This window comes from Callorhinus ursinus, unplaced genomic scaffold (genome assembly GCF_003265705.2).
Source record: "Callorhinus ursinus isolate GAN/ISIS: 27379988/994484 unplaced genomic scaffold, GSC_fseal_2.0 scaffold2, whole genome shotgun sequence".
Classification (NCBI taxonomy): domain Eukaryota; kingdom Metazoa; phylum Chordata; class Mammalia; order Carnivora; family Otariidae; genus Callorhinus; species Callorhinus ursinus.
This window is the reverse complement of record NW_027397064.1, coordinates 25,152,506-25,180,361: the sequence shown is the minus strand read 5'-3', so window position 1 is coordinate 25,180,361 and position 27,856 is coordinate 25,152,506. Positions and strand designations below refer to the sequence as shown.

The following is a 27,856-nucleotide window of genomic DNA, read 5'->3' as shown; positions in this document are numbered from 1 at the left end:
TATTTTCTCTTTTAAAAAAATAAAAACTAAAATAGACTTTTTTTACAACAAAAAACTTTAAGCCTGCCTATAAATGATCCTTTTTCCAGATTTTATAGCCATAAATAAGTGACCATTAACCACCCATATTTTACCTTGGAAAATCAACCAAATCTGATAATGTAATTTACATTTTTCTGTGACATTTGCAGGTTTTGCTCTCAGGACAGTGACCAGCAAGTTATGTGGTTTCTCTTAAGCCTGAAATAGAAACACCACTGTAATCACCCAAAATAATGACTTGTTGTATAAGATTTTTCAGTCAGTTTCCCATTCCTGGATATTGGCCTTTGTGAATGTTTGTAAATTCCAAAATGTTCAGTGTGTATTGATTTATGCTGTCGTGACTGTAAAATGTGGGGAATTATGAGCCTCCAGGAGAGCTGAGGCTGGTGGCAATTAAGCAAAGAACAAATGCCTGTCTAAAGCAAGAGAGTTTGACAAGGCAAGGAGCTAATCCTTTGTTTTTTAAGTGGGAGAATGGTAACTAGCCTGTCCCTCCTTTGAGTTATGCAATGATTCTTTATAATCACTATTGACCTATTCCAAAAGGAGCAGATTAAAATAAATAAATAAATGTAACAAATTCATAAGAAAAGAACGATTGAATATTTAAATAATGGGTAAGTACATGAACAACCAGTTCATCAAAAATACTTATACGCAATAAAGTATGCCCCATCCTATTTGCACTTGAGAAATGCTCATTAACATGTCCATAAATTCCTATATTATAACTATCAAATTTGTAATGATTAGAAACTGTTGACAGGTATAAATATCAGACACCACTACATGGTGTTGGTTAGTGGTGGAAGCAACAGGATTTGATTAGAGGATAGGAAGTCAGAATAACGGGGTAATAGTGGGAGGGCAGTAATGGTGAATAGAGCAATCCTTGGCCCCGCCCTGCATAGTAAGTAATTTTAGAATGGATGTAGTCACAGAGGAGGGGCAATCTCTACGTATTAATTATACCAAATGACTAGGTGATGGAATTTGGAGTCAGTGTAGCCTAAAAGATACCCATCATATAATTAATTAATTAATTAATTAACCCAACCAATATCTATTGAGATTTTCCCATGTGCCAGCTATTAATAGGTGCAACAAAACTCAAATTGTTTTGAACCTTTCCTTATAAAGATTAGATTTGCACAGTGATCTATTTTACAGACTTCTTGGTGCACAGCATTCTAAGGTGGATAAATGAATGATTAACATTTATTGTGTACCTATTGTTTCCAAAGGAAAAACAATTGAAGCTCAGAAAGACCAACTAATAGGCCAGGCTACACTGCCAGCAAAGGATAGAGCCAGATTAGACCTCCATCTGGCTTCAAAGACCCTATATTGAGTACTCCACCATATTGACTGTCTCATTAAAATATTATATGAAATCACTAAAACGTGCAAAAATATAAATTCTGTATTTTATGTATGATAATTTAAATATAAGTAAGAAAGTGAAAATGACAGAAGTTAGTTGAACAGTTATTAAATTCACAGTAAAATTGTGCATTAGCACTTTATAGGTGGCTTAAACTGTAATGTTCCAGAGGTACTGTCGCGTCCACTTTTGTCCCAAATCCTCATAGCTATTTTGGAAGATTTTAAGACAAAGCAGGCTATCAATTTCTCAAGCAACTGCCTAACAAGATTAAGGAAAATGTTAACAAGTCATATTACCTCAACTTGTTGAAAAATTGGTAGAAAGTTATAGGCACAGCTGGCCATACACATTGGAGAATAATGGCATGATGACGTTTGGACAACTATTAGTCAAATAAACACCTGATGACAGAGATAACAGATTGTCCTTTACATACTGGAAAAGTCTAGGTAGGCCCCATACTCTTTTAGAGGTACTGAGCTGAAATCTGCACATAAATATATATCATACAGTGAACATTATTGAGCAGCAGCATTTAAACATTTCCATATAACAAAACCCCAAGAGCTGAGATGATTTTGCTCAAGGTCATATATGCCAGTCAGTGCTAAAACTGGGTTCAGAGCAGAATCTTCAGAATCCATTCAGGATTCTTGTAGCAGTAGCATATGCTTTCTCTGTAAGAAAAAAATACATACGTATAGATGAAATATATGTATTTTATATTGTATTTTTTATTTAAATGAGAATGAGTATCCCTTATACATTGAAAATACACTTTGATGAATATGGTCTGCAGAATAAAGAAGATTATAAATGATTTTTAATGTCCAAAAGCATTTGGATCTATTAAAAAGTTTACTTAACACATGAATACATGATGAATTCATAACCGGAAAATATAGATTTTCGACTTTAAAGATTCACACCACATATTCACTCTCTAAACCAGTGATTCTTAACATTTTAGGGACATAGACTCTTTTAGAATTGGATGAAAGCTCTGGAAATTTTTCCAAGAGAAGTGCACTTATAGACAAAATTTAACATATATCAGAAGGTTCACGGACTCCCCCAAAACCCATCCATGAAACCAAAGATGTTAAAAGCTCAATCTCAGTTAATGGCAAAATGATTTTCTGGCAAAATGAGACTCCTTAGTCAAGTAGTTAGGGAATGATTACTTTTATTAACATGTATTGATGATATAAAAACAGATAAAAATAATTGCTCCCTACATGGAATATTTAGGATTTATGTAAGATGTGTGTACATGGGAGAAATGAGAGGCTTGTCACAGAGAAAGCAAATGAAGATTTGAAAAATAATCCCAACAGAACAAATTAATACTTGTTTCTGAATGGAGATTGTTTTAAGAGGAATATTGATGAATACTTTAATAATCAAGTCTCTCGGGTGTTGAGATTTCATTCCCCCTCACCAAATGGTTTCATACCTATTTGATTTCCAACAGCTTTTAATGCTTATAGCTTTCAAGGAGCTGAGATTACAGAGGTTTCCAGAAATAAGTATGCTCTGTTCCTAACTATAGCTTGACTCTGACCACTAAGTTGGATTAAATCCCATTGGAAATTTAAAATATATTTTACTTCCCCAAAATAAGGCTATGGCCTGATAGTTACCAAATCACTAGATTCTCCTTTCTTCTTTTCCTTTGGAACCTACTATGGCCCTGCTTGACCTTCTCAATCTTATAAATCTCATGGTAAGAAATAAAATAAAGGGGCTTGATGCTAATAAGCAGTGTCTTTTGAGTGTCTAAGTAAAAAAGCATTTTCTGATCATTGTAGATGTCCAGTGATGAGGTAGCTCCATTGAGAAGTAATGAGATCTTTGTCTCTAGACTGGATTCAATGGGGGCCATTGTACAGGGGCCTCAAAAAGTGGGTGGTTTGTATGATTTCCTTTCATACCTGAGTCTTTGATTCTAGATCAAGGCCAAGGAGTGTGCAGAGGTCAGAAGTCAGAATTCCAGAAGTCAGAATTAGTAAAGTTTTAAAGGAGTGCGGTACGGGAGATTGGGTGGCTCAGTTGGTTAAGCGTCTGTCTCTTGGTTTCGGCTCAGGTCGTGATCTCATGGGTCATGGGATCGAGCCCTGCATTGGGCTCCGTGCTCAGTGGAGAGTCTGCTTGAGGATTCTCTCCCTCTGCCCCTCCCCCTACTTGCCCTCACTCACTCTGTCTCTAAAATGAATAAAATTTAAAAAATAAAATAAAGGAGTGCAGTAGTCTCCATTATCAGACAGAGAATCCAGGTAGAACTTGTTGGTTGAATAAAAGGGATGGGTAAAGACGGTGGTGGTTGTGGTGGTGCCAGCAGTGGTGGTAGAGGATGACAATAGTAACATTTTCATTATATGTGATAGTTTATAAAGCACCTTCACATTTATTACCTTGTTTATATGAGGGGAAATGAACCAGCCCAGGAATAGCCCCCAAGGAAGGGCACACTTAAATCCATTTTCTCAAGTATGGAAAAGTGAAGGAACTGAAGTCACTGATGAATTCTGACAAGCATACTGAGAGGAGTTGTATGTCCTATGTGCTTGAATCAGAGTTGTATTCTGTGTTTACTGTCCTTTACACAGGCATGACCATTGCAATTCTTCATACTTGTTCATCTGGGTTGAGAGTTTCTCCAGATTACTCTAACTTTCACAAATGTCTTCTATTAAATGTATTTTTAGGTTTTGTTTCCTCTGTATTTGGCTTCACTTAATATGTGATTTCATCTGCTTCCTGTCTTTCTGTTAAAAATGTTTTACTGTTAAAAATGTTTTACAATGCATTTGTGGTTTTTGTCATATATGTATTATGTATATAAATATATATAGAAGTATTTATATTTCTATCAAGTAAAAATAGGAATATAGGAATATAGAAAGAGGTAGGTATAAATATAAATGACATGGATGGATAGATACACAGATGTGATCCAGATGCAAATATAGAAACAGATACAGGCATACTTATAGATTCTGCCATTTCATCAGATGGGATTTGGGAGAGGAGGGAAAAATGTGTTCAGTTCATCATCACATTCCATTACACCACTTTCTCCCTTCTCTCCTTTAATGTTTCTTTTTGTTGGGTGTTGCGTTCATTTTTAAATGCAGCTTAAATACAATTTTTGCATTATGACATAATTTTATTTCAGAACAGCTTTCATTGTTTTATTGCCTTAATCATAGAACATTTAAATGTGACTTTTTCAAGTTTGCAATTTTCTTCAGAATTAAAAAGTATTGTTAAATGAAAGAAGTATTAGAAATGTCAGTGTTCGAAGTCCTGCAGATCTGCAGGTTTTGTTTTAAACAATTTTCTTGTCACTGTTGCTGTGACTACTAAACTTAGGGATAATTGGTTTAATTTTAAGTCCAGCACAGCTCTTCCTCACACTCTTTCTCTTTAGTACAAATTTAATAGACACAACTGCAAGCCGTTATAGAAAAGACATGTTTTAGGAAAAACTCATTTTTGTCTCTAGGTTATGTAACCTACAAGCACAAAAATAGAAAAATTAAACAGTTCAAGCAAAAGGCACTTCTGTCTGTTTTCTGTGTATCTCAGGTGAAATATTCTATCCCTTTTTATTCAATTTAATATATAACATGTACAGATATAATGATTTCTAATTTATTAGCATGAATAACACTAATAATGTCGGTTTGCATAAGGAACAATTCCATGAAAACAAGAAAGAAAGTCAATGATACTGTAGAATTGTCTCTAGTCTGTGGGTGGAGAAAACCTAATTCATGGTAAATTACATAGCCTCATAAATTGATAGCTTTAGGAATGATTATATAATTTTTCTCCAAACTGGGGCACTTTGGAGAGTAAAAAGAGACACTATCATAATTATACCAGTTGAACAGACATAAACTGAAAGTCTCCTGGTGAAAATGAAACATTGGTTACCATTGGTAGGGTCATACCTTCAGGTTCACTGCATCAAATTTAATTCACATAGGGGCTTACCATCACAGATCACTTGGTGATCAATGCAGATTAGCTCTTTCAAGAAGATAGGAATATATGCCTAAGAGGATCTATCAAAGGAAAGTCATATTGTGTTCTCTGTGAATCATGAGAAAGGTTGAAATAATTCAATAATAACCAAAACCAGATCATCAAATTATTCACTTGATGCTAGTGGTATACCTATATTATTGAACTTTTTAAAAAGAGTCTAACTATGGGGATGCCTGAGTGGCTCAGTTGATTGGGCATCTGCCTTCAGCTCAGTTCATGACCCCAGGGTCCTGGGATCGAGTTCCGCATTGGTCTTCTTGCTCAGCGAGGAGCCTGTTTCTCCCTCTGCCTTCAGCTCCCCCTGCTTGTGTGCTCTCTCTCTCTCTTGCTGACAAATAAGTAAATAAAATCTTTAAAAAAAAAAAGATCCTAACTATGAAATGTAGCATAAAAGTAATGTATTTCATAAATATGTAGAGTTTAAGGGAAAAAAAATTGTCACTTATCCACCACTACTATAAAGAATAGAACATTTCCACTTTCTGTAAAGTCCCCTGGATTCCCTTCCCTAACCATACACTCCCTACCTCCCACAAGACACTGCTGTCTTGAACTTTGTTTTAATCTTTCCTGGGCTTTCTTTATTTTACCACATGAGGTTTTTTTTTTTTTTTTTTTTTTTTGGACTCTTTACCACTGCACTGCAGTGTTTTAGATTTGCGGCCAATGTAGATCAGTCTCGTGGATGCTGCTGACTTCCCTCCATTCAACTTTTTTTTAATTAACACATAATGTATTATTTGTTTCAGAGGTACAGGTCTGTGATTCATCAGTCTTACACAATTCACAGCGCTCCCCATAGCACATACCCTCTCCAATGTCTATCACCCAGCCACCCCATCCCTCCCACTCCCCACCACTCCAGCAACCCTCAGTTTGTTTCCTGAGATTAAGAGTCTCCTATACTTTGTCTCCCTCTCTGGTTTCATCCTGTTTCATTTTTCCCTCCCTTCCCCTATGATCCTCTGTCTTGTTTCCCAAATTCCTCATATCAGTGAGATCATATGGTACTTGTCTTTCTCTGATTGACTTATTTCGCTTAGCATAATTATACCCTCTAGTTCCATCTTTGTCATTGCAAATGGCAAGATTTCATTTTTTGACGGCTGCATAATATTCCATTGTGTATATATACCCCATCTTCTTTATCCATTCATCTGTTGATGGACATCTAGGCTCTTTCTATAGTTTGGCTATTGTGGATATTGCTGCTGTAAACATTGGGGTGCACATAGCCCTTCGGATCACTACATTTGTATCTTTGGGGTAAATACCTGGTAGTGCAATTGCTGAGTCATAAGGTAGCCCTATTTTCAACTTTTTGAGGAACCTCCATACTGTTTTCCAGAATGGCTGCACCAACTTGCATTCCCACCAACAGTGTGGGAGGGTCCCCCTTTCTCTGCATCCTTGCCAACATCTGTCGTTTCCTGACTTGTTAATTTTAGCCATTCTGACGGGTGTGAGGGGTATGTCATTGAGGTTTTGATTTGGATTTCCCTGACACTGAGTGATGTTGAGCACACAGATGTTGAGTGATGTGTCTGTTGGCCATTAGGATGTCTTCTTTGCAGAAATGTCTGTTCATCTCTTCTGCCCATTTCTTGATTGGATTATTTGTTCTTTGGGTGTTGAGTTTGATAAGTTCTTTATAGATTTTGGATACTAGCCCTTTATCTGATATGTTATTTGCAAATATCTTCTCCCATTCTGTCAGTTGTTTTTTGGTTTTGTTGACTGTTTCTTTTGCTGTGCAAAAGCTTTTTATCTTGATGAAGTCCCAGTAGTTCATTTTTGCCCTTGCTTCCCTTACCTTTGGCGATGTTTCTAGGAAGAATTTGCTGCGGCTGAGGTCGAAGAGGTTGCTGCCTGTGTTCTCCTTTAGGATTTTGATGGACTCCTGTCTCACATTTAGGTCTTTCATCCATTTTGAGTCTATTTTTGTGTGTGGTGTAAGGAAATGGTCCAGTTTCATTCTTCTGCATGTGGCTGTCCAATTTTCCCAACACCATTTGTTGAAGAGACTATCTTTTTTTCCATTGGATATTCTTTCCTGCTTTGTCAAAGATTAGTTGACCATAGAGTTGAGGGTCCATTTCTGGGCTCTCTATTCTGTTCCATTGATCTATGTGTCTGTTTTTGTGCCAGTACCATACTGTCTTGATGATTACAGCTCTGTAAAAGAGCTTGAAGTCAGGAGTTGTGATGCCACCAGCTTTGCTTTGCTTTTTCAACATTCCTCTGATGTCTTTTGTGGTTCCATAAAAATTTTAGGATTATTTGTTCCATTTCTGTGAAAAAAAGTTGATGGTATTTTGATAGGGATTGAATTAAATGTGTAGATTGCTCTAGGTAGCATAAACCTTTTCACAATATTTGTTCTTCCAATCCATGAGCATGGAACGTTTTTCCATTTCTTTGTGTCTTCCTCAATTTCTTTCATGAGTATTCTATAGTTTTCTGAGTACAGATTCTTTGCCTCTTTGGTTAGATTTATTCCTAGATATCTTATGATTTTGGGTGCAATTGTAAATGGGATTAACCCCTTAATTTCTTTTTCTTCTGTTTTGTTGTTGGTGTATAGAAATACAACTTATTTCTGTGCATTGATTTTACATCCTGACACTTTACTGAATTTCTGTATGAGTTCTAGCAGTTTTGGGGTGGAGTCTTTTGGGTTTTCCACATAAAGTATCATATCATCTGCAAAGAGTGAGAGTTTGACTTCTTCTTTGCCAAGTTGGATGCCTTTTATTTCTTTTTGTTGTCTGATTGCTGAGGCTAGGACTTCTAGTACTATGTTGAATAGCAGTGGTGATAGTGAACATCCCTGCCATGTTCCTGACCTTAGGGGAAAAGCTCTTAGTTTTTCCCCACTGAGAATGATATTTGCTGTGGGTTTTTCATATATGGCTTTTATGATATTGAGGAATGTACCCTCTATCCTTACACTGTGAAGAGTTTATTTTTTCTTTTTTTTTATTATGTTATGTTAGTCACCATACATTACATCATTAGTTTTTGATGTAGTGTTCCATGATTCATTATTTGCATATAACATATAACCCAGTGCTCCATTCAGTATGTGCCCTTTTTAATACCCATCACCAGGCTAACCCATCCTCCCACCCCTCTTCCCTCTAGAACCCTCAGTTTGTTGAAGTGTTTTAATCAAGAAAGGATACTGTACTTTGTCAAATGCTTTTTCTGCATCTATTGAGAGGATCATTTGGTTCTTGTTCTTTCTTTTATTAATGTATTATATCACACTGATTGATCTGCAGATGTTGAACCAACCTTGCAGCCCAGGAATAAATCCCACTTGATCATGGTGAATAATCCTTTTAATGATGTGTTGGATCCTATTGGCTAGTATTTTGGTGAGAATTTTTGCATCCATGTTCATCAGGGATATTGGTCTGTAATTCTCCTTTTTGATGGGGTCTTTGTCTGGTTTTGGGATCAAGGTAATGCTGGCCTCATAAAATGAGTTTGGAAGTTTTCCTTCCATTTCTGTTTTTGGAACAGTTTCAGAAGAATAGGTATTAATTCTTCTTTAAATGTTGGGAAGAATTCCCCTGGAAAGCCATCTGGCCCTGGGCTCTTGTGTGTTGGGAGATTTTTTGATTACTGCTTCAATTTCCTTACTGGTTATGGGTGTGTTTAGGTGTTCTATTTCTTCCTGGTTCAGTTTTGGTAGTTTATATGTCTCTAGGAATGCATCCATTTCTTCAAGATTATCTAATTTGCTGGCATATAGTTGCTCATAATATGTTCTTATAATTGTTTGTATTTCTTTGATGTTGGTTATGATCTCTCCTCTTTCATTCATGATTTTATTTATTTGGGTCCTTTTTCTTTTTGGTAAGTCTGGCCAGGGGTTTATCAATCTTATTAATTCCTTCAAAGAACCAGATCCTAGTTTTGTTGATCTATTCTACTGTTCTTTTGGTTTCTAATTCATTGATTTCTGCTCTGATCTTTATTATTTCTCTTCTCCTGCTGGGTTTAGGCTTTATTTGTTGTTCTTTCCCCCACCTCCTTTAAGTCTAGGGTTAGGCTGTGTATTTGAGACCCTTCTTGTTTCTTGAGAAAGGCTTGTATTGCTATATACTTCCCTCTTAGGACCACCTTTGCTGCATCCCAAAGATTTTGAACAGTTGTGTCTTCACTTTCATTTGTTTCCATGAATTTTTTTAAATTCTTTTTTAATTTCCTGGTTGACCCATTCATTCTTTAGTAGGATGCTCTTTAGCCTCCATGTATTTGAGTTCTTTCTGACTTTCCTCTTGTGATTGAGTTCTAGTTTCAAAGCATTATGGTCCAAAAATATGCAGGGAATGATCCCAATCTTTTGGTACTGGTTGAGACCTCATTTGTGACCCAGGATGTGATCTATTCTGGAGAATGTTCCACATACACTAGAGAAGAATGTGTATTCTGTTGCTTTGGGGTGGAATGTTCTCAATATATCTGTGAGGTCCATCTGGTCCAGTGTGTCATTTAAAGCATTTATTTCCTTGTTAATCTTTTGCTTAGATGATCTGTCCATTTCAGTGAGGGGGGGGTTAAGTCCCCAGTATTATTGTATTATTGTCAATGTGTTTCTTTTATTTTGTTATTAATTGGCTTATATAGTTTGCTCCTCCCATGTTAGGGGCATAGATATTTAAAATTGTTATATCTTCTTGTTGGATAGACCCTTTAAGTATGATATGGTGTCCTTCTTCATCTCTTATTATAGTCTTTGGTTTAAAATCTAGTTTGTCTGATGTAAGGATTGCCACCCCAGCTTTCTTTTGATGTCCATTGGCATGGTAAAAGTTTTTCCACCCCCTCACTTTAAATCTGGAGGTGTCTTTGGGCCTAAGATGGGTCTCTTGCAGACAGCATATCGATGGGTCTTGTTTTTTTTATCCAATCTGATACCCTGTATCTTTTGGTTGGGTCATTTAGCCCATTTACATTCAGGGTAACTAGTGAAAGATATGAATTTAGTGCCACTGTATTGCCTGTAAGGTGACTGTTACTGTATATTGTCTCTGTTCCTTTCTGGTCTATGTTACTTTTAGTCTCTCTCTTTGCTTAGAGGACCCCTTTCAATATTTCTTGTAGGGCTCGTTTGGTGTTCACAAATTCTTTTAGTTCTTGTTTGTCCTGGAAGCTTTTTATCTCTCCTATTTTCAATGACAGCTAGCTGGATATAGTATTCTTGGCTGCATATTTTTCTCGTTTAGTGCCCTGAATATATCATGCCAGTCCTTTCTGGCCTGCCAGGTCTCTGTGGATAGGTCTGCTGCCAGTCTAATGTTTCTCCCTTTGTAGATTACAGACCTCTTGTCCTGAGCTGCTTTCAGGATTTTCTCTTTGTCTCTGAGACTTGTAAGTTTTACTATTAGATGTCGGGGTGTTGATTTTGAGGGGTGCTCTCCCTCCTGGATTTTGATGCCTGTTTCCTTCCCCAAATTAGGGAAGTTCTCCACTATAATTTGCTCCAATATACCTTCTGCCCCTCTCTCTCTTTCTTCTTCTTCTGGGATCCCAATTATTCTAATATTGTTTCATCTTATGGTATTACTTATCTCTCAAATTCTCCCTTCATGATCCAGTAGTTGTTTATCCCTCTTTTTCTCAGCTTCTTTATTCTCCATCATTTGGTCTTCTATATCACTAATTCTCTTTTCTGCCTCATTTATCCTAGCAGTTAGAGCCTCCATTTTTTATTGTACCTCATTAATAGCCTTTTTGATTTTGACTTGGTTAGATTTTAGTTCTTTTATTTCTGCAAAAGGGATTCTCTAGTGTCTCCTATGCTTTTTTCAAGCCCAGCTCGTATCTTTATAATCATCGTTCTGAACTCTGGTTCCGACATCTTACTAATGTTGGTATTGATTAGGTCCCTGGTGTCAGTACTGCCTATTGTTCTTTTTTTTTGAGGTGAGTTTTTCTGTTTCACCATTTTGTCCAGAGAAGAATAGATGAATGAGAGAACAAAATGCTAAAAGGATAACAACGACCCCAGAAAAATATACACAGAACAAAGCAGCAGAGACCAAAACCGGGGGCATAAGAAAGGAAAAAAAAAAAAAAGAATATGATCAGGCTGGTGAATAGAACAAAGCCACACACTAGATTTTGGGTATATTTTGGTTTGTTAGAAGAAACTGCCTCCCAAAATTTTAAAGAAAAAATACATATATATATATATATATATACAAAAATAAGGGTAAATACCTGAAGGGATGGAATATGAGTGTAAAGATGAAAATTTTAAAAGACTTTAAAAAAGGAATTGATAAGACACTGGTTGAAAAAGGGAAGAAAAAAATTTTTAAAAATGAGAGAATGTCATCAGGTTGGAGACTAGAACAAAGCCATACACTAGATTTAGGTTATATTTTGGTCTGTTAGAAGAAACTGTATCCCAAAATTTTAAAGAAAGAAAAACATATATATACAAAAAATAAGCTTAAATACAATGAAGGGATAGAATAGACTGTAAAAATGAAAATTAAAAACATTTTAAAAAAGGAATTGGTAAGATGTTGGTTGAAAAAGGAAAGAAGAAAAGTTAAAAATAAAATAGGAAAAGAAAAAATAAAGATAATTTTTAAAAATTAACTTTGAAAGACTAAAGATTCATGGGAAAAAAGCCATGAATTCTATGTGCTGTATTCCCCTAGCGCTGGAGTTTTGCAGTTCTCATTGATTAGGTAAACTTGGTCTTGCCTGGATGTTCTTGCTCATCTTCTGGGGGAGGGACCTGTGACAGTGGTTCTCAGATGCCTTTGCCGGAGGCGGAATTGTCTTGCCCTTGCTGGATCCAGGCTAAGTAATCTGCTCAGGTTTGCTCTCGGGAGCTTTTGTTCCCTGCAAGCTTTCCATACAGCTTTGGAGGACAAGAGTGAAATGGCAGCCTCCCAATCTCCACCCCGGAGGAGCCGAGAACTCAGGGCCCAACTCCTCAGTGCGCCCCCAGAGAAAAGCAATCAATCACTCCTGTTTCCCCAGTCTCCAGCCACACTCCGTGCTCACCCGGCCTGTGACTGAGCATTTCTATCTCTGGCACACGACCCGTGTGGAGTCTCCACACCCAGCAGATCCCTGCAGTGTGCTCCTGTGCCGCTCCTCCTGGGGGAGGAAGGGGAGTCTGCCCGGATCTGCTACTTGTTGGGTCCCTCTGGAAGAGCAGTGGCCCAACTGTGCCGCAGATCATGGATTATGGCAACCCCAAGCTGAGAGCCCGCGCCTCGGCTCCATCTCTGCAGCCGGCTTCCCCGCTCCAATACCTGGGAGCTCTGCCGCACTCAGGCACGCCTGGGCTTTCTGTGACCCCGAGGTCCTGCAACCACACTGTCCCAGAGAGGGTTCCACCCCCCACTTAGCCACTAGAGCGACATCCCTCAGTGGAGCAGCCTTCTAAAAGTTCTCATTTTGTGCTCCGCTGTTCTATCACTTGCCGGTAGCTGGCTCCCTTGCCCTGTGGTCTATCTTCCCAAATATCGCCTCAGATTCATTTCTCCACACCTCCTATCTTCCAGAAAGTGGTCGCTTTTCTGTTCATAAAATTGTTGCTATTCTTTTGTTCGATCTCCTGTTGAGTTTGTAGGTGTTCAGAATGGTTTGATACCTATCCAGCTGAATTCCTGCGACTCCGCATCTTGCTCCTCCCACCTACCACATGAGCTTTTATCCCTAGGAAATATATTGTTTGTTTTTTTTTTTTGCTTTGTTTGCCTAGTTTTAAATTCATTTAAGTTAAATCATGCTGTCCTCTTTTTGCTCCACATTAAGTTTGAGTTCATCTTTGTTGATGCTTTTAGCATTAATACATTGATTTTCACTAATGAATGATATTTGTTAGTTTGAATATGCCACAGTTTATATATCTATTCTGTTAGATGGGCATTTTTATTTTCTCCAAATTTTGCCTATTTTGAACAATGCCTTCATGAGTATTACCACACATGGGGCTTGATTCACAGTTTTCTAAACACACTTAGGGGTGGAATTAGTGAATCATAATTTTACTATATGATGCCAAAGCTGTTTCACAGTAGTTGCAACAATTACTGGCACCAACACTGTAATAAAAGCTCCTGTTGCTCTTTGTTCTTGTCAGCACTTGTATTATCCAATATTTTTATTTTTACCAATCCAGTGAATTAAAGTAACAGCACTTTATATTTCATCCTAAAGTCTGAAATGTCTTTTCATGGGTCTATTTACCTTTCATTTTCACCTTGGTAAAAGATCCTCTAATGTCTTTTGTTTATTTTTTATTGGAGGATTATTAACTTTTTGATAATTTTAAAAGAGAGTATTGATATTGTCAGTAAGAATCCATTTTCTGTTCTCTGTGTTGCATCATTCCCCACTTGGCTTATTTTTATTTTATTCCTTATACTATATTTTAATGAAGAGAAAATTTTAGTTTGATTCTGAGATTTTCTTTATGGCTAGCTTTTTTTATTTACAACTTTTTAAAGAAATCTGTAGGTAATAAATATATTCTTATATTTTCTTCTAAAAGTTTTAAAGTTTACATTTCATACTGAAGTCTTTAACTAGAACTTACTGTGTGATTGCTATAAGATAGGAAATTGTTTTCTTTTGTTTCTTTTCCCACGTAGAAAATAATGATCTTAGCATAATATATTACTAGTTCATACTCTATTCTCTCATGTGCAGATAATTCATTTCATTCATTGTTTTGAATTCATTGTATTATCTTAATCATGTGTCAGTTTTCCATACATGCATGAGTGTAATTCTGAGGGGTTGTTTTTTTGTTTGTTTGTTTTTCTGTTCCATTCCCCTTCTACCCAGAGTTAAACTACTCTGTTTTAATAGCTAGAACTTTTAACATCACCTAAGCTACTCATGGCTCTTTGCTCTTCTGTGTGAATTTTATAGATTGTGAGGTTTCTGAAAATCTTTTAATTTATTCTTGGAATTCTATTGAGTCCGTTGATAAATTTAGAGATAATTGAAATTCAGTTCTGAATTGATTAGTCAAAAGTTCTAGTTTTTGAGTCAGTTTAAGTAATTTTAATTTTTTTAGTAACTTGTTAACCAACATTTTCATGTTTGTTGACATAAAATTTATCATAACATTTTCTTATTAGTTCTCAATTTTGGCAGCATCTGTAGTTATTTTACCTGTTTTTATTCCTAAAATGTGAGAGTTTTTTCTTTTTAGACTTGCCAGGTATTTGTCAATTTTATAGTCTTTTTTCATGACCTTGTTGAGTCTGTTTTATCTTCATTCTCAAATTCGCTAATTTCTCTTCTTGTTTTTATTTTCTTCTCTTACTTTGAATTTGTTGTATTATTCTTTAGCTTATTGGTTGATTGCTTAGCTTATAATTTTAGTTTTTCTTTTTAAAATTAAGCATTTAGCTGTTAATTTCCCTCTAAATACTGCCTTAACTACAAACCATAAATTCTGATAAGCTGTATTTTTATTTATTTTATTAATTTATTTTAAAATAATTTTTAATTTCTTTAATGATTTCCTTTTTGTCCATGGGTTATTTAGTTGTGTGTGTTTCAATTTATAAATTCTAAGTTTTGTTAGGCATCTATTTGTTATTCATTTGTAACTTTATTTTTATTGATTCTTTGGAATTAATTTAGACTTCTTTTATGGACTAGAACATTATCAGTTGTCATAAATGTCCCATTTGTGGTTGAAAAGATGTATAGTCTCCAGTTGTGGGGCACAGCATTTTGTATTCAAATATCCATTTTTATTTACTTCTTACTGCTTGATCTGTTGATTACTAAGTTGTGTTTAAATCTCTGATGGCAAATTTGATGGCATTTATACTTGTAGTTCTGACCATTTTTATTTATTTAGCAGTTTAGAAGTGTGACAGGTATCTGGTGCTATGAACCTTTTATCACTAGCTAATGACCCAGTTTATTTCTAGTAATACTTTTTACCTTAAGATAGATTTTTCTCTGATACTAATATAGCTGAAACCATTTTATTAGGTTTGGCATTTGCTTGGTATGTCTTTTTTTGCCAATCCTTTACTTTCAATTTTTCTGCATCTTTGTGTTTTAGGTATGACTTTCATAAAAAACAGATATTTGAATTTTTTATACCACTTTAACAACCTTTTCCTCTGGAAAATTTAGTACATTTGCACAGATTATGATTGCTGATATAGATTCGCTCCCCCCCCCTTTTTTTTTGCTTATTTATCACATTTTTTTCATTATTTCACTGTGTGTATGTTCTTGTTTCTATCCATGTCCTCTTTTAGATTGTGTTGGATTTAGTTTTATTTCTATTGATTTGGTTTGGTTTGGTTTAGTTTTGTTTTATTTATTTTTCTTCACTAGCTTGGAAATCATTCTCTTTTTATTTTTTTAAGTTACAAATTTAAATGAAGTCTAAAATTAATATCTTTACTCTTCTCTCAAACAGTAAAATATTGTAGAAGATTTTAACCCCAACTCTTGTTTGAGATTTAGTTGTATGTTGTTGTTGTTGTTTTTTAACATTGACGAAGAAAACATTATTTTTGTTGATTTTCAGGAAAGTTATTTTTAAATTTACCCAAAAGCTTAGCATATTCTCTGCTCACCATTTCTCCTTGCATCTCATACATTCCTCTAAGATCCATCCTTTTGAAGGAGACCTTTGAGAAGTTTCTTTAGTGATGATCAATTGGAAGTAGCTCTCTCAGCTACAATTCACTTAAAAATGTCTTTGTTTTGGTCTCATTCTTGAAAGATTCTTTTGCTGGAATTATAATTATAGGCTAAGATTTTCTTTCTGTACTTCAAAGTATTATCCCATTCTCTTCTGGCTTAATTGACATTCTATTATGTATAGGAATATATATAATATAATCTGCCCACCCTCCCCAATTGCTTTTAATATCTTCTCTTTACTTTTGATATTTTACAGTTTCATGTAATTGGCATATTACATCTGTTCTGAAAATGTTTCTATTTTCTCTTCCAAGATTATGTCTTTCACATTTTATCTAATCTTTATTTTTATAAATTGAAAAGGTATATGATAGGTCTTATCAGTTTATCCTCTGCTTTTGACAACTTCTTTCATATTTTTTTTTGTTTCTTTCAGTCTATATCCTGAATAAATTTCTGAGATATCTCTTCCATTTCACTTTGTCTCTTCAATTTTGTCTAATCCCACAGTTCTTAACCACGAGTAATTTTGTCCACCGAGGGACATTTGACAATGTCTGGAGGAATTTTTCATTGTCACAACCTGATGATTGCTACTAGAATCTCCTGAGTAGATACCAGAAATGCTGATAAGCATCTCATAATACATAGTGTACCCTTCATAAAATAAGGAATTATCTGGCCCAAATGGTCAATAGTGCTGAAGTTGGAAAAAATGTGATCTAATCTGTGTTTTAATCTATACACTGAGTTTGAAATTTCAAGTGCTACTTTTTATTTGTAGAAGTTTTATTTGATTCTTGTTTTAAAAGTGCCTGGTCAACTTTGATAACCTAATTCTTCATCATACTTGTATCATTCATAGAATACCCACATTAATCTTTAAATATATTCAATACACTATAATTCCAATAATTGCTGTCTTTGTGGATTTGATTCTATACTTTGTTTCTTCTCTTACTCATGGTGGATTTTTTAAATGTATTTTTTATGTGAACTTAACTTCTTAGAACTTTATCAGTAGGAATTCCTTAAGACCTGTGTTAAAAGCAGTGTTATTTAGTGGACCACAAAATCATCATCATCTGTGAGCATGTTTGAAATGCACATTTTCAGACCCTCAACAGATCTACTGAATCAGAATCTCTGGAATGAGAACAAAAACAATCTATTTTTTTTTCTATATTCCCAGGTGACTCTAATGCACACTCAAGTTCGAAGATTTGAGAAGTACTGATTTAAAGTATTCCTCCAGAAAGGATTTCCTTTCTCAAGCATCTGGAAACACCACCAACTTAAGACCATTTTTAAACTCATTTTGGTGGTCAAGGAGCATAGAAATAGTGCCCATTCTAGTCCAAAATTATACAAGAATGTGGGATTTTTAACAGAGTTCTCATAAAAGAATCACTTTTTTTTTTTTTTCCTGTTTTACCCAGAGCCAAACCTAGTCAGGCAAGCCTACTTCTGTGGGGTAGATCTTTTTCCTATTCATCCACTGAAGGTGACTCCCACCTGGGATCTGGACTTTACATAGAGGTAAACGAACTGACCTCCTGCTCTGCTTGGGCCCAAACATTTAACTCATGGCCCATTGAAAACCCAGTGCCTCTCCTTAGTCGATAGAAACCCTCAGGGTAATTATTCCTATGCTAGCTCGCACCAGTCTCTGTTCTCCACCCAGAATTACACTTTCTTGTAGTTTCTACTATCCCATAGTCTATTATCTCATGTTAGAAACAAAAGCAAAAACAAGATGAAGAAATTAGGGGATATTTTTCCAGTATTTTTAGATGTCTAAACCAAAGTAAGTTTGTTTTTACACCTAATCCATCATATTGTCAGAAGCAGAGGACTTCATTTGGTTTTTATAATACTTACCCAAAATATTAGTGTGATCTGAGTAACTGTTAAAACGGCAAGCCATCTAGACCATGTACTAAAAAATAATGCCTGCCTCTAGCCTGACAACTGAATGATTTCAGTTGCCCGCAGCTACTGTGGAAATGAGCAAGGGCAGATGCAGCCGGTCCATTACTTAATGATCTCAGCCAGGCAGAGAATTCAATACAGACTAAGTAATAAATACTGACGCACAAGCACATGCCCTCTAGCAAACGAGCTTCCAATGCACACTAGGACCCACAATAACTACCTAGTCCCACTGGTTTTAAGTAAGTAGGTATCTTGCACCAGCAAGAGCTTTATATTTTATTGTAGGCAATAAAAATATTATGTAATTCCCCAGGGGCTGACATAAAATATTCAGTCTTTTAAAACAGTTAATTCCTGTCCAGTGTTTTTATATGAGTTTTCAGAATTGGGACTTCTTCTCACATAATAAGTTTAGATATAGTTCTTCAGGGATAGGAATGTATTGCAATTATAGCCTTCAATTAACCATCGTATCTTGGTAACAATATTTTCTAAGTCCCCAGGTAAGATAAAGCATAGCTGTTTGAATTAGTGTTCCAATTCTCTCCTTCACTTTCATAAAGGAAACACTCAATATACATAATGATCTGATAAAATGCAGGGAAAAGTGACAAAAGAAGTCAAGGAAAGGTAGCCAACACTTGAAGTTTTCTCATTGCAGAATGTTAGAGAAAACCATGCTGCGTAATGACATTCTTAGAACATTTTGTAACTTTAACTGAACAGCTCTGTAGTCATTGCAGAGAATATCTTATATAAGAGCAAACCACGTGAAACTGTTAGTATTCAACTATTTTTGACCTTCAAGCTTACAAATTCCATATGATTTAATCTAATATTTCAGGTCAATCTAATCTTCCCAGTTAAAATTGATTCTTGCTTGTCTGAAACTGTGAAGTTATGCCATAATTGAATTGAAGCCACTCCATGGCATTATGGAACATAAAAAGGTGATCTAACAGACATGCGAATAAGAAAGAAATTTACATAAGCCTACTTTTCTTTCAGGACCACCAGTAAAAATTCTCTGTGGTATACCAATGGTATCAAATTTTGTTTAGATGTTCACTTTGACTATGCTCTGATACTCTGTGGTTCTTTTCATCCATGCAGCGTTCTTCTGATTCATTTTTCTCCATTTGTGCTGTTTTTCTCTGTGATGTGAATCCATCCTTATCCATTCTGTCATGTCTCCATTTTTTGCTGCTTCTTCAGATTGTGCTGAGCTATAAGAGGTAAGATCCATCAAAAGAGGAAAAAATGACTCTTCTTTATGTCCAGGAAGAATCTGTTGTCCAAGGTATTCGATAACCCTGCCCCTAAAAATCAATACTTTCTAAACTACACTTTGAAAGGAACTTATAAGGGAAAAAATTCCCCATAGCCACATCCACCCTAGAATGCCTTGAATGCTCTTTCATACACAGTGTGATGTCAGTACTTACTGCTAAGTATCTTCTACCAAGTTGCACAGTAGAGTCCTTAGCTTTGTAGAGTCCTCAACAACTCCCTCAATTGTCTGTACAATAACATATACTATAATACCCCCAGAAAGTGCTAGTATTCAGTGCCATCTTGACTATAGGGTTTCAAGCCTATTTTCACCCGCCAGGTTCATGAGGATTATAATTAAAAGGCAATATTTGAGTTACTCTATGTCCTCATTCCTTAATGCAGAGAGCAACATTTCCAAAAGTTACCTGGTTTCACAATTTACAATTTAACAATGGATCAAATTCATCAGATAATAATCACCTCTCCCTTTAAGATTGTGCTGCCGAGTTAGTGGGAATTATTTTCATATTGATCTCAATTCCATTTCCAAACTTTAGGATTTCCTAGGGCCGATAACTGGTGTAATATCAGAGTTTTATTATAACTCGTTTTTGAGAGCAGAAAATCATAACTGCTTTTCATTCAAAATGCCCTGAGCTTCTTAAGCAAATAAAACCATTTTTTTTTCTGAAGAAGGCAAGACAATCTACATGGGAATACTCACAAAGCACAGTTTGGATTTCTCATTCATCTGTTGCTAACCTTCTCATCATCATCTAAAGTTAATGGCAATAAAAAGATCCTCTGCCCCATACATTTGAGTGGGTTAACTTTCACCCTTGGTAATCCCGTAGGAGCCAGGGTCTATGACACAACGCTACCTCAGCAGTAATCCTACCATTAAGCAATTAATCCCATTGCTTTATATTGGGAATGTGTCAAAATGTGATGGGCTAAGAATAAATTCACGTTTCTCACCTTGCCCTCCAGACTGCCATATGTTTTCAGAGACAGATGTTCAAGCCTTTTCCAGACACAGATTAGCATATCTGAGATGTTTAATTAAATAAATATTTAATACAAGAACAGAGTGTAGATATTTAATCTCTATGTTATGGTACCACAATATTGATAGGTTTGATGCAGAAAGTCATTTGACCCTCTGCAATCTCAAGTCTTTCTGTTCCGGTGACCTGCTACCAAATCTTAGCACCAATGTAGTGGATGATAGATTCTCATCATTAGTGTCCATTTTTTATTAATGATAGGTTCTCACTATTAGTGTTCATCTTGTATTCTGCCTTTTCACGTAGGTTAACTTTGTACATAGTAGCAATACGTCATATGCTTTGTGAAATTAAGTTCCTACATAAATATATTTCTTATTGGAATTCTTGATGGCTTCTTCTAAGTTGAGGACAATGAGAAAATGCTTAAAGGGTTAACTCACTTGAATCATTCAGTGTGCTTGAGATACTGTGGTACTCAAAGTATGAAGTAACCAACTCTGCCTAAGAAGAAAGAAATTAAGGAAGGCTTCTTAGAGGAGGTATTTTATTCTTAAAAGTGGGAATTTGCCAGATGGAAAAGGGGCTTAACAGCTCTGCAAATGATGGAAACAACATATGAAAATGTGTAAGATGTCATATTGGGGTGACTGTAACCAGTTTGATGCAGTTAGATCATAAAGTACTTGATAGAGGGATAGAAAGGGAGATGAACCAGATAACAAAGGTTGAGTTTCTTTATTCATGTTATTATTGAGGTGGATGGAGCCTATAATAAAATTTTAAATAGGAAAATGATGTGATCATATATCTGTGTTTTAGAGAATAACATTACATGACATTAATGTCCCATTTTTAAACAATGACTTTCTACATGCCTTCTAGAGATCATCTTTTGCCAAGATTTAGATGTACATAAATTAAGGCAGTGCAGATACTGAAGAGGAACTGACATAGATTTGGGCATTAGAGAGATCTGGTATTGAATCCTGTGGTCACCTCTTCCCAGCTGTATGATGGTAGAAAAATTATACCTCACTTTAAAAACATTGAAATGAAGATATTCTTTCTAGACCAGAAGCTTGTTATTATAATTAAGAATTACAACTCGTAAAAACTAATTGGCATGTAATTGATATGCTTCATATATTAGCCCCTATTTTAACATCGTGGATCAAGGCATTGTTAAGAACATTATTGTTTGAAATGATGGAAAGTGTTTCAGTTTGAAAACCTGTGGTTACTAATCAACTTATGGTTATTGGGTAACTCTGAGGTGATGCCTAATATTGTGATGTATTTTTTTTAAACTGGCACAAGTTAAAATACACATTAATTGTTGATGCATGTATTTCTTTGTGACCTGTTGACCTTCTAGGGAAACTTCATGCTCCTTCCCTTACTTATTTATTTATTTAGCTTGTAAAGATTTCAGTAGGTAGCATATACTTACTATTTTCTGGGTATCAACTAAAAGTTGTTTCTTCTTTTATTTTTTTTTCAAATACATCTTGACATGACAGGATGGAACCAAATTTCTATTTTTCTGAAGAAATGCTCTGTTTTTCATTTATCAATTAAATCATTTCCTCTTTGTTGAACATTTTCAATTGAGACCATGCCTATTTAAGCAGAATTTGATCTGTTATTCATGACAAAGTCAGGAGAAAAAAGATTAACTCAACAAAATCTAATAAGCACTTCCTTTTCTTACTAGCCAAAAGGTGCAGAAACAATCGAAACAGAAACAGTACTTCTTTGGAGCATGTGGATGGTCATAAATAACAGATTATTGTTGGAACAAAATCACTCTTGACTCCCTTGATTAACATAAGACTGGTTCTAGAAATTGAATATTTATTTGCTTCAGGTTAAAATTTTAGGTTTAACAAAAGGTTCATGTTGAAAAATTCCTTTGAAAATTGTCTCACTCTCGCATTCAAATCCCAGCTGCCTCTTAACTATGCAAAAAGAGAGTCATGAAATTACTTGAGATTCTTCAAAAGGGGAAAACTATAAACACAGAAATCTACTTAAAATGTCTAATTCTGCACTATCCCAATTTGTCTTCAGGGATTCATTTTCCAGAATTCCCACTACCATTAACCATGATACTACTCCCCTGGGAAATATGGCTAACCTAAATCAAGATATGGAGAGTAAAAGAACGAAGAATACATAGTAATTCCCGTGAAGGTCAGCCTATTGTTCATTAATCCCACATCATTCTTTCCTTGACAACCGTCCTCAGGAAGCTCCTGTGGTAGCCAGAGCAGCTCTGTTCCTGGAATGTGCCCGGTTTGTTCACCGCTGTAACCGTGGCAACTGGCCAGAGTGGATGAAAGGGCATCACGTGAATATCACCAAGAAAGGCCTTTCAAGGGGCCGCTCCCCCATTGTGGGCAACAAACGGAACCAGAAGCTGCAGTGGAATGCTGCCAAGCTCTTCTACCAATGGGGAGACGTGAGCTTTTGATTTTCTTACATAAAAATCGGGGTGCTTGAGTGAAGTGAAGAAGGTAGTGTTTATGTTTGTTTGGGAGACAATTTATTAAGTGTCTGTTATGTACCAGGCACGGAACAAAACATCTTAGGGGAAAATAAACTTTAATTCATTTAATCTTCCCAATAAATTTATGAAGTTAGACATTATCTCCTCTGTCTCCTTCCTTGGAACTCTGTCTCCTCCCCCTTTACAAATGTACACATTCCCAGAATTTGTTATAATTTTTTTCCTGCATAACCTCCCCCAGGACTACATTTATTCCTGTGTTTCCAACCTTAACCTGTATGCCGGTAGCACAGACTTCTCTATCCATAGCACCATTCAGATTCCAGGCCAACATTGCCAAATGCACTCCAGAGGCATTCACTTAATACCCTGAAACACAATCTGACCAAAGTAAAACTCTTCTTCCCATATAAATACACCCCGATCTGCAAACCTTCCTAAACTCTCTATTTTTATAAATGGTACCACCATTATCTAAGATGGCAGCCTTTGAACATAGGCCAACCTCCCTTCCCTTACTGACGCCACTCTTCCTTGCCACCAACGTCCTCTTAGGTCACATCTTCATTCCTTCTCATCTGGATGACTAAGATGGTTTCCTATTTGGTCTTCTTCCCACAGTCTCCCCCCATCTGACCCATCCTACACACTGTCAATAAAATGATCTCCATATGGCAGAGCCCACTTAAAAGCAGAACATTCATCCTTATCTCCTGGCTTCCAGACTTGCCCCCTCTAATTCATTCTCCAAGCTACTCTCACAGTGATTAGGCTAAAATGCAAATCAGATGGTGTTTCTTACCCACTTAGAATGCTTCAGTGGCCCTCCTTTTCCCTTGGGATAAAACCCAAATTGCTTAGTCTGGCATCACTGCTCTCTCTTAGTATTCAAACCATACCAAGATTATGGATGATGAAGTCAAATGAGCTAATATAGCTAAAAGACCATTTATCTCAATCCTTTCTGTCTAAGAGGTATTCAATGATAATAAGTTATTACATTCATTTTTGAAAGGATACATGGTTTGTGCATTTCTAGGCAGTTAACACAGAGTCTCTCAAATGAGTAAGGGTTTTCCCCCACTCACACATTACCCTTCATCCTTCTTTAGAATACAAAATGAAGTTCGGCTTCAAGAACTATGGGATCTAGTCCCAGTCTACCTTGCCAGCCTTCCTGCACATGATTTCCTCTCACAAAAGTGTGCTTCAACCATGTGGTTTACTTGTCAGTCTCTGAACACATCAGTGCACTTCCTCGATGGATCTTTTGGAACTCTCCTTCTGGAGTTTCCGCTCCTCCCCTTCCGCTTTAGCCAAAACACCAGTCCTTCAAAATCGACAGCAAAGAGACACTCTATAATTCTCTGACTGAATCGAATCTGTCCATCTTCTGAACTGTTTAAAGTGTTTTTTGTCTCTTTTGACATTTAATGTGTTATCCTGATGTGTTGTTGCCTCGCCAGGAGACTGTAAGCTCCTTGAGGGGAAGAGCCAAAAAACAGACACCCTGTATTTGAACCCCAGACCACAGCTTGCTTAGCCACCTTGAGCTAAGGTTTAAAATCTACTAGGGCACATGAAGCAAAGATACTGACATACTGTAACAATTTATTCAACTCTGTTTTATTTAATACCTAACAAATAACCTCACTTAATAAATATTTGATGAAGAAAAAAAGAACAAACCTATCCTCGAGGCATTTTTTAAGCCTTGGAAGAGACATGGAGCTCTAAATTATTATTTAGACATTTATTATTATCCCAGACAAGTTTGTTTTCTGAGCAACCTTTTAAGCTTTATGAACTGTGGATTTAATGTAAATTGCTTAGTGTCAACATCCTGGAATGATCGATGCAGATTTTTTTTTCCCCTTTGAATCTCACTATTAAGTTTGTTGGCTCCACTCCGGACTCATAATTGCATGTCTCCTTTAGAGAAGATCTCCAAAATAGTAACATCAGGACAAGGCTTTTTGTCGAGGTAGTAGTTTTTGTTTTTATATTTTGTTTCATTTGCTTAAAACTTCTCAGGGTAGTGCCTGAACTTTTAGGAAGTTGTGACACCTTTTTTACACTGCTTTCTTTCTCATGGATAGAGTTTTTGTTACTTGTCTCTTAATTCCAGAGTTTAAGGAGACCTTTTTGCTTCCAGATAGCCAAGACATTCAAACAACTTGTGTTTTCATTTGAAGACATATCCTTGTCAGTTTCCAGTAGAAAGTCTAATTTCATGCATGCCCAGAATCCAGCAACTTCTCTAAATATTTGAAAGAAGTAATACAGGAAGGAAGAATAAAATTAGCTGGAATGCACAGAGAAACCAAGCTGTCAAACCCCAAGTTCAGTGCTCATTTTAGCTTTTGACTCTCCTTCCTAAGCACGTGTCTCTTCTTGTCTTGCACACAGTATATAATTGGAAAATAAAAAGAATTAGAAAGAGGTGGTGGCATATTTTGTATCTTTATGGAAAATTCCTTTTGGTAAATCAGACAATAGTACATGATGATTCAGAACAGACAGCAGGTATTGGTTCTATGTTGATGTTGGATACTCTACCAAAAGAATACTTAGTATTTCTTACTAGTTTATAGGGTATCATGGAGTGAGGGACAAAGTCTATAAAAAAGCCATTAATTGTGTACATAATGGCAGATATAAATATAACTGCTGTGTTAGAATTCATGCCAACCTCCAACTCATTAGCATGGCAGTGACATTCTCATAAAATAGCATAATCAGAAGCACTTGGAGGAACTGTGAATTCTTGTTTTCTTTTTTTACTACAACAAAATCATCCATTAAAAACAACTGCATACTCCCTTGTAGGAGACCTATAAAATAGATGACCTTCGAGTAAGTGGAAATATTTTCAGAAAAAAATTTGTATGAGAACACATAGGTATTGTTCCGGTTCCTATAAGTCTCCAAATAACCTTGGAGATAGTGTCAATGCCATCCACCTCTGGGTTTCCACATAGGGAAACGTGGTGGCAACACCATCGTGGCGCATAGAGGAGGCTTCTGTGGTATGTTTCGGTATCAGTCTCTTGGTTTCATGTGCCCTAGTAGTTTATACATACCTTCCCATTAACAGTTGCTTATGACCTCTATAATGTGAGAGCCTATTTTACAGTCTGACATACTTTGTGCTGTTTCGCTCTTTTTCTCCCCATGGTAGGCGATTGGAGTCCGATTGAATGAGCTGTGCCACGGGGAAAGTGAGAGCCCCGCCAACCTGCTGGGTCTCATTTATGATGAGGAGACCAAGAGGAGACTGAGAAAGGAGGATGAGGAAGAAGACTTTTTAGATGACAGTAAGGAGACTCCCTTTACTACAAGAACCCCTGCTTGTAAGAATCTCTGCTTTAGGAGCACTTAATATTTCTCTTTCCTCTTTCACATTCTTACCACCTTCTCATGTCTCCCCACTGCGCCTTTTCCCCTATTCCCTCTGCATGGATGTGATGCATGTGCATAAAGCCACACAAAGAGAGGGCGAGAACCAGAAAAAGAAGACTATAGACAGAGACAAGGAGTTGCAGGCAATATGAAGCATCCGTTGCCTTGTAGTCTATGACTCTTACTATTACACAAAAATTAGTTTTAGGCTTCTCTGAGCAAATAGAGCAGCAAATTACTGACCCAGTAGAGGTTTAACCAGGTTTTACATTTTGTTGTTGCTCTTGGAGATTAAAAAAAAAATAGACCAAATAGAATTGAACATGAAATGCTTCCCAGATCATTAAAGTAGTGGATTCCTTAGAATAATTACTAACATGTATTTAACATGAATTTGAAATATTAAATAATTGAGATGGTTAGACTGTGAATGTCTGCTATACTGTACTTATTTGTTAAAATTAGAAGCGAGTTCTGCCATAGAAGAGTAGAGACAAAGAGATTCCTGTACATTCCTCTTCAACCCCATTTTGTGCACACATGTGTTCTACACCATACAAGCTTGTTGTGTATGTGTATCACTGCCTTTTCTGGGCCATACAATTCCTAAATGGTAATGGAATTAGTAACATTATCTGGTGAAGACAGTGAGGCCTCTTCCTCTTGACTGTCCCGAGTGATTTGAAACTCAAATTCCCTGATTATGTTAAAGACTGTTCTTAGTTAAGTGATGCCAACCCTACTTCATCTTTCTAGTCATGAAATGTAAAAGGATGACTAGGGTGTAACAGTGTGCATAATTAAATAACAATCAAAGAAAACTTATTACCTTTTTTTCCCACTTTTATACTGAGGATTTTTTTTGCAGTCTTTTCTCATCTCTTTACCCTTTCTCAGCTTTTATCGCATCGGAGCCAATTTTCTTGACTTAGCTGTTGACAAAACACCAAATTCTGACATCAGTCTTTCAGCCTACCAGTGAACATTGGCCTCCAAAGATTCCCTCAAGTTCACAAGAGTCTAGACTATCCTAGAATGCCTCTGAATTGTAGAATGGAGAACGGAATTGGGTCTAATCCTTAGGACCAGTTGAGGGCTATCCAGCAAACACAGAACCTAGTGAAGGCCTATCAGAAGCCATCCCCAACTGCCCTGGATCTCCTAGGGATCCTTCAGAACAGAGAGGAGCTAAAGCAACATTAGATGGATGCATCCTCACAGGCCAAAATGAACTTTAATCTCCATGAGACCACAGAAGTATCTTTTACCATTTGTTATGCCTGGTACTTAGGCTTTTTGATGAGAGCATGTAGGACTCAATTCTTGTTCATTTTGACAGAATATTTCAGATGATAGTTACAGAGTGCCTGGACTAAGACCAAGTTCATTGTTTACAGGATTAACAAGAAGAATCTGGATGATAACCTCGGGACAGATCCACAAGTTTATACTGAATATTTAGTGTTAGATTATTGTTTAAAAACTATTGCACATCCAGACAATTTCTAGAATTATGTAGTCTCCACTGAATATAAGATTGGAATGTCTGGCTTATTTCTACTTTCTTGT

At 36.2% G+C, this 27,856-nt stretch overlaps 1 protein-coding gene across 4 annotated transcripts in view; it reads left to right on the top strand.

Annotated features, from left to right (window-relative positions):
* UNC80 (unc-80 homolog, NALCN channel complex subunit) overlaps positions 1-27,856 on the top strand; it is a 228,889-nt gene that overhangs the window by 86,032 nt on the left and 115,001 nt on the right. For all 4 annotated transcript variants that reach the window (XM_025892412.2, XM_073879220.1, XM_073879217.1 and 1 more), the window contains exons 23-24: positions 22,625-22,837; positions 26,067-26,202. In XM_025892412.2, the coding sequence (XP_025748197.1) occupies positions 22,625-22,837; positions 26,067-26,202 (349 nt within the window). The remainder of the gene's footprint in view (positions 1-22,624; positions 22,838-26,066; positions 26,203-27,856) is intronic.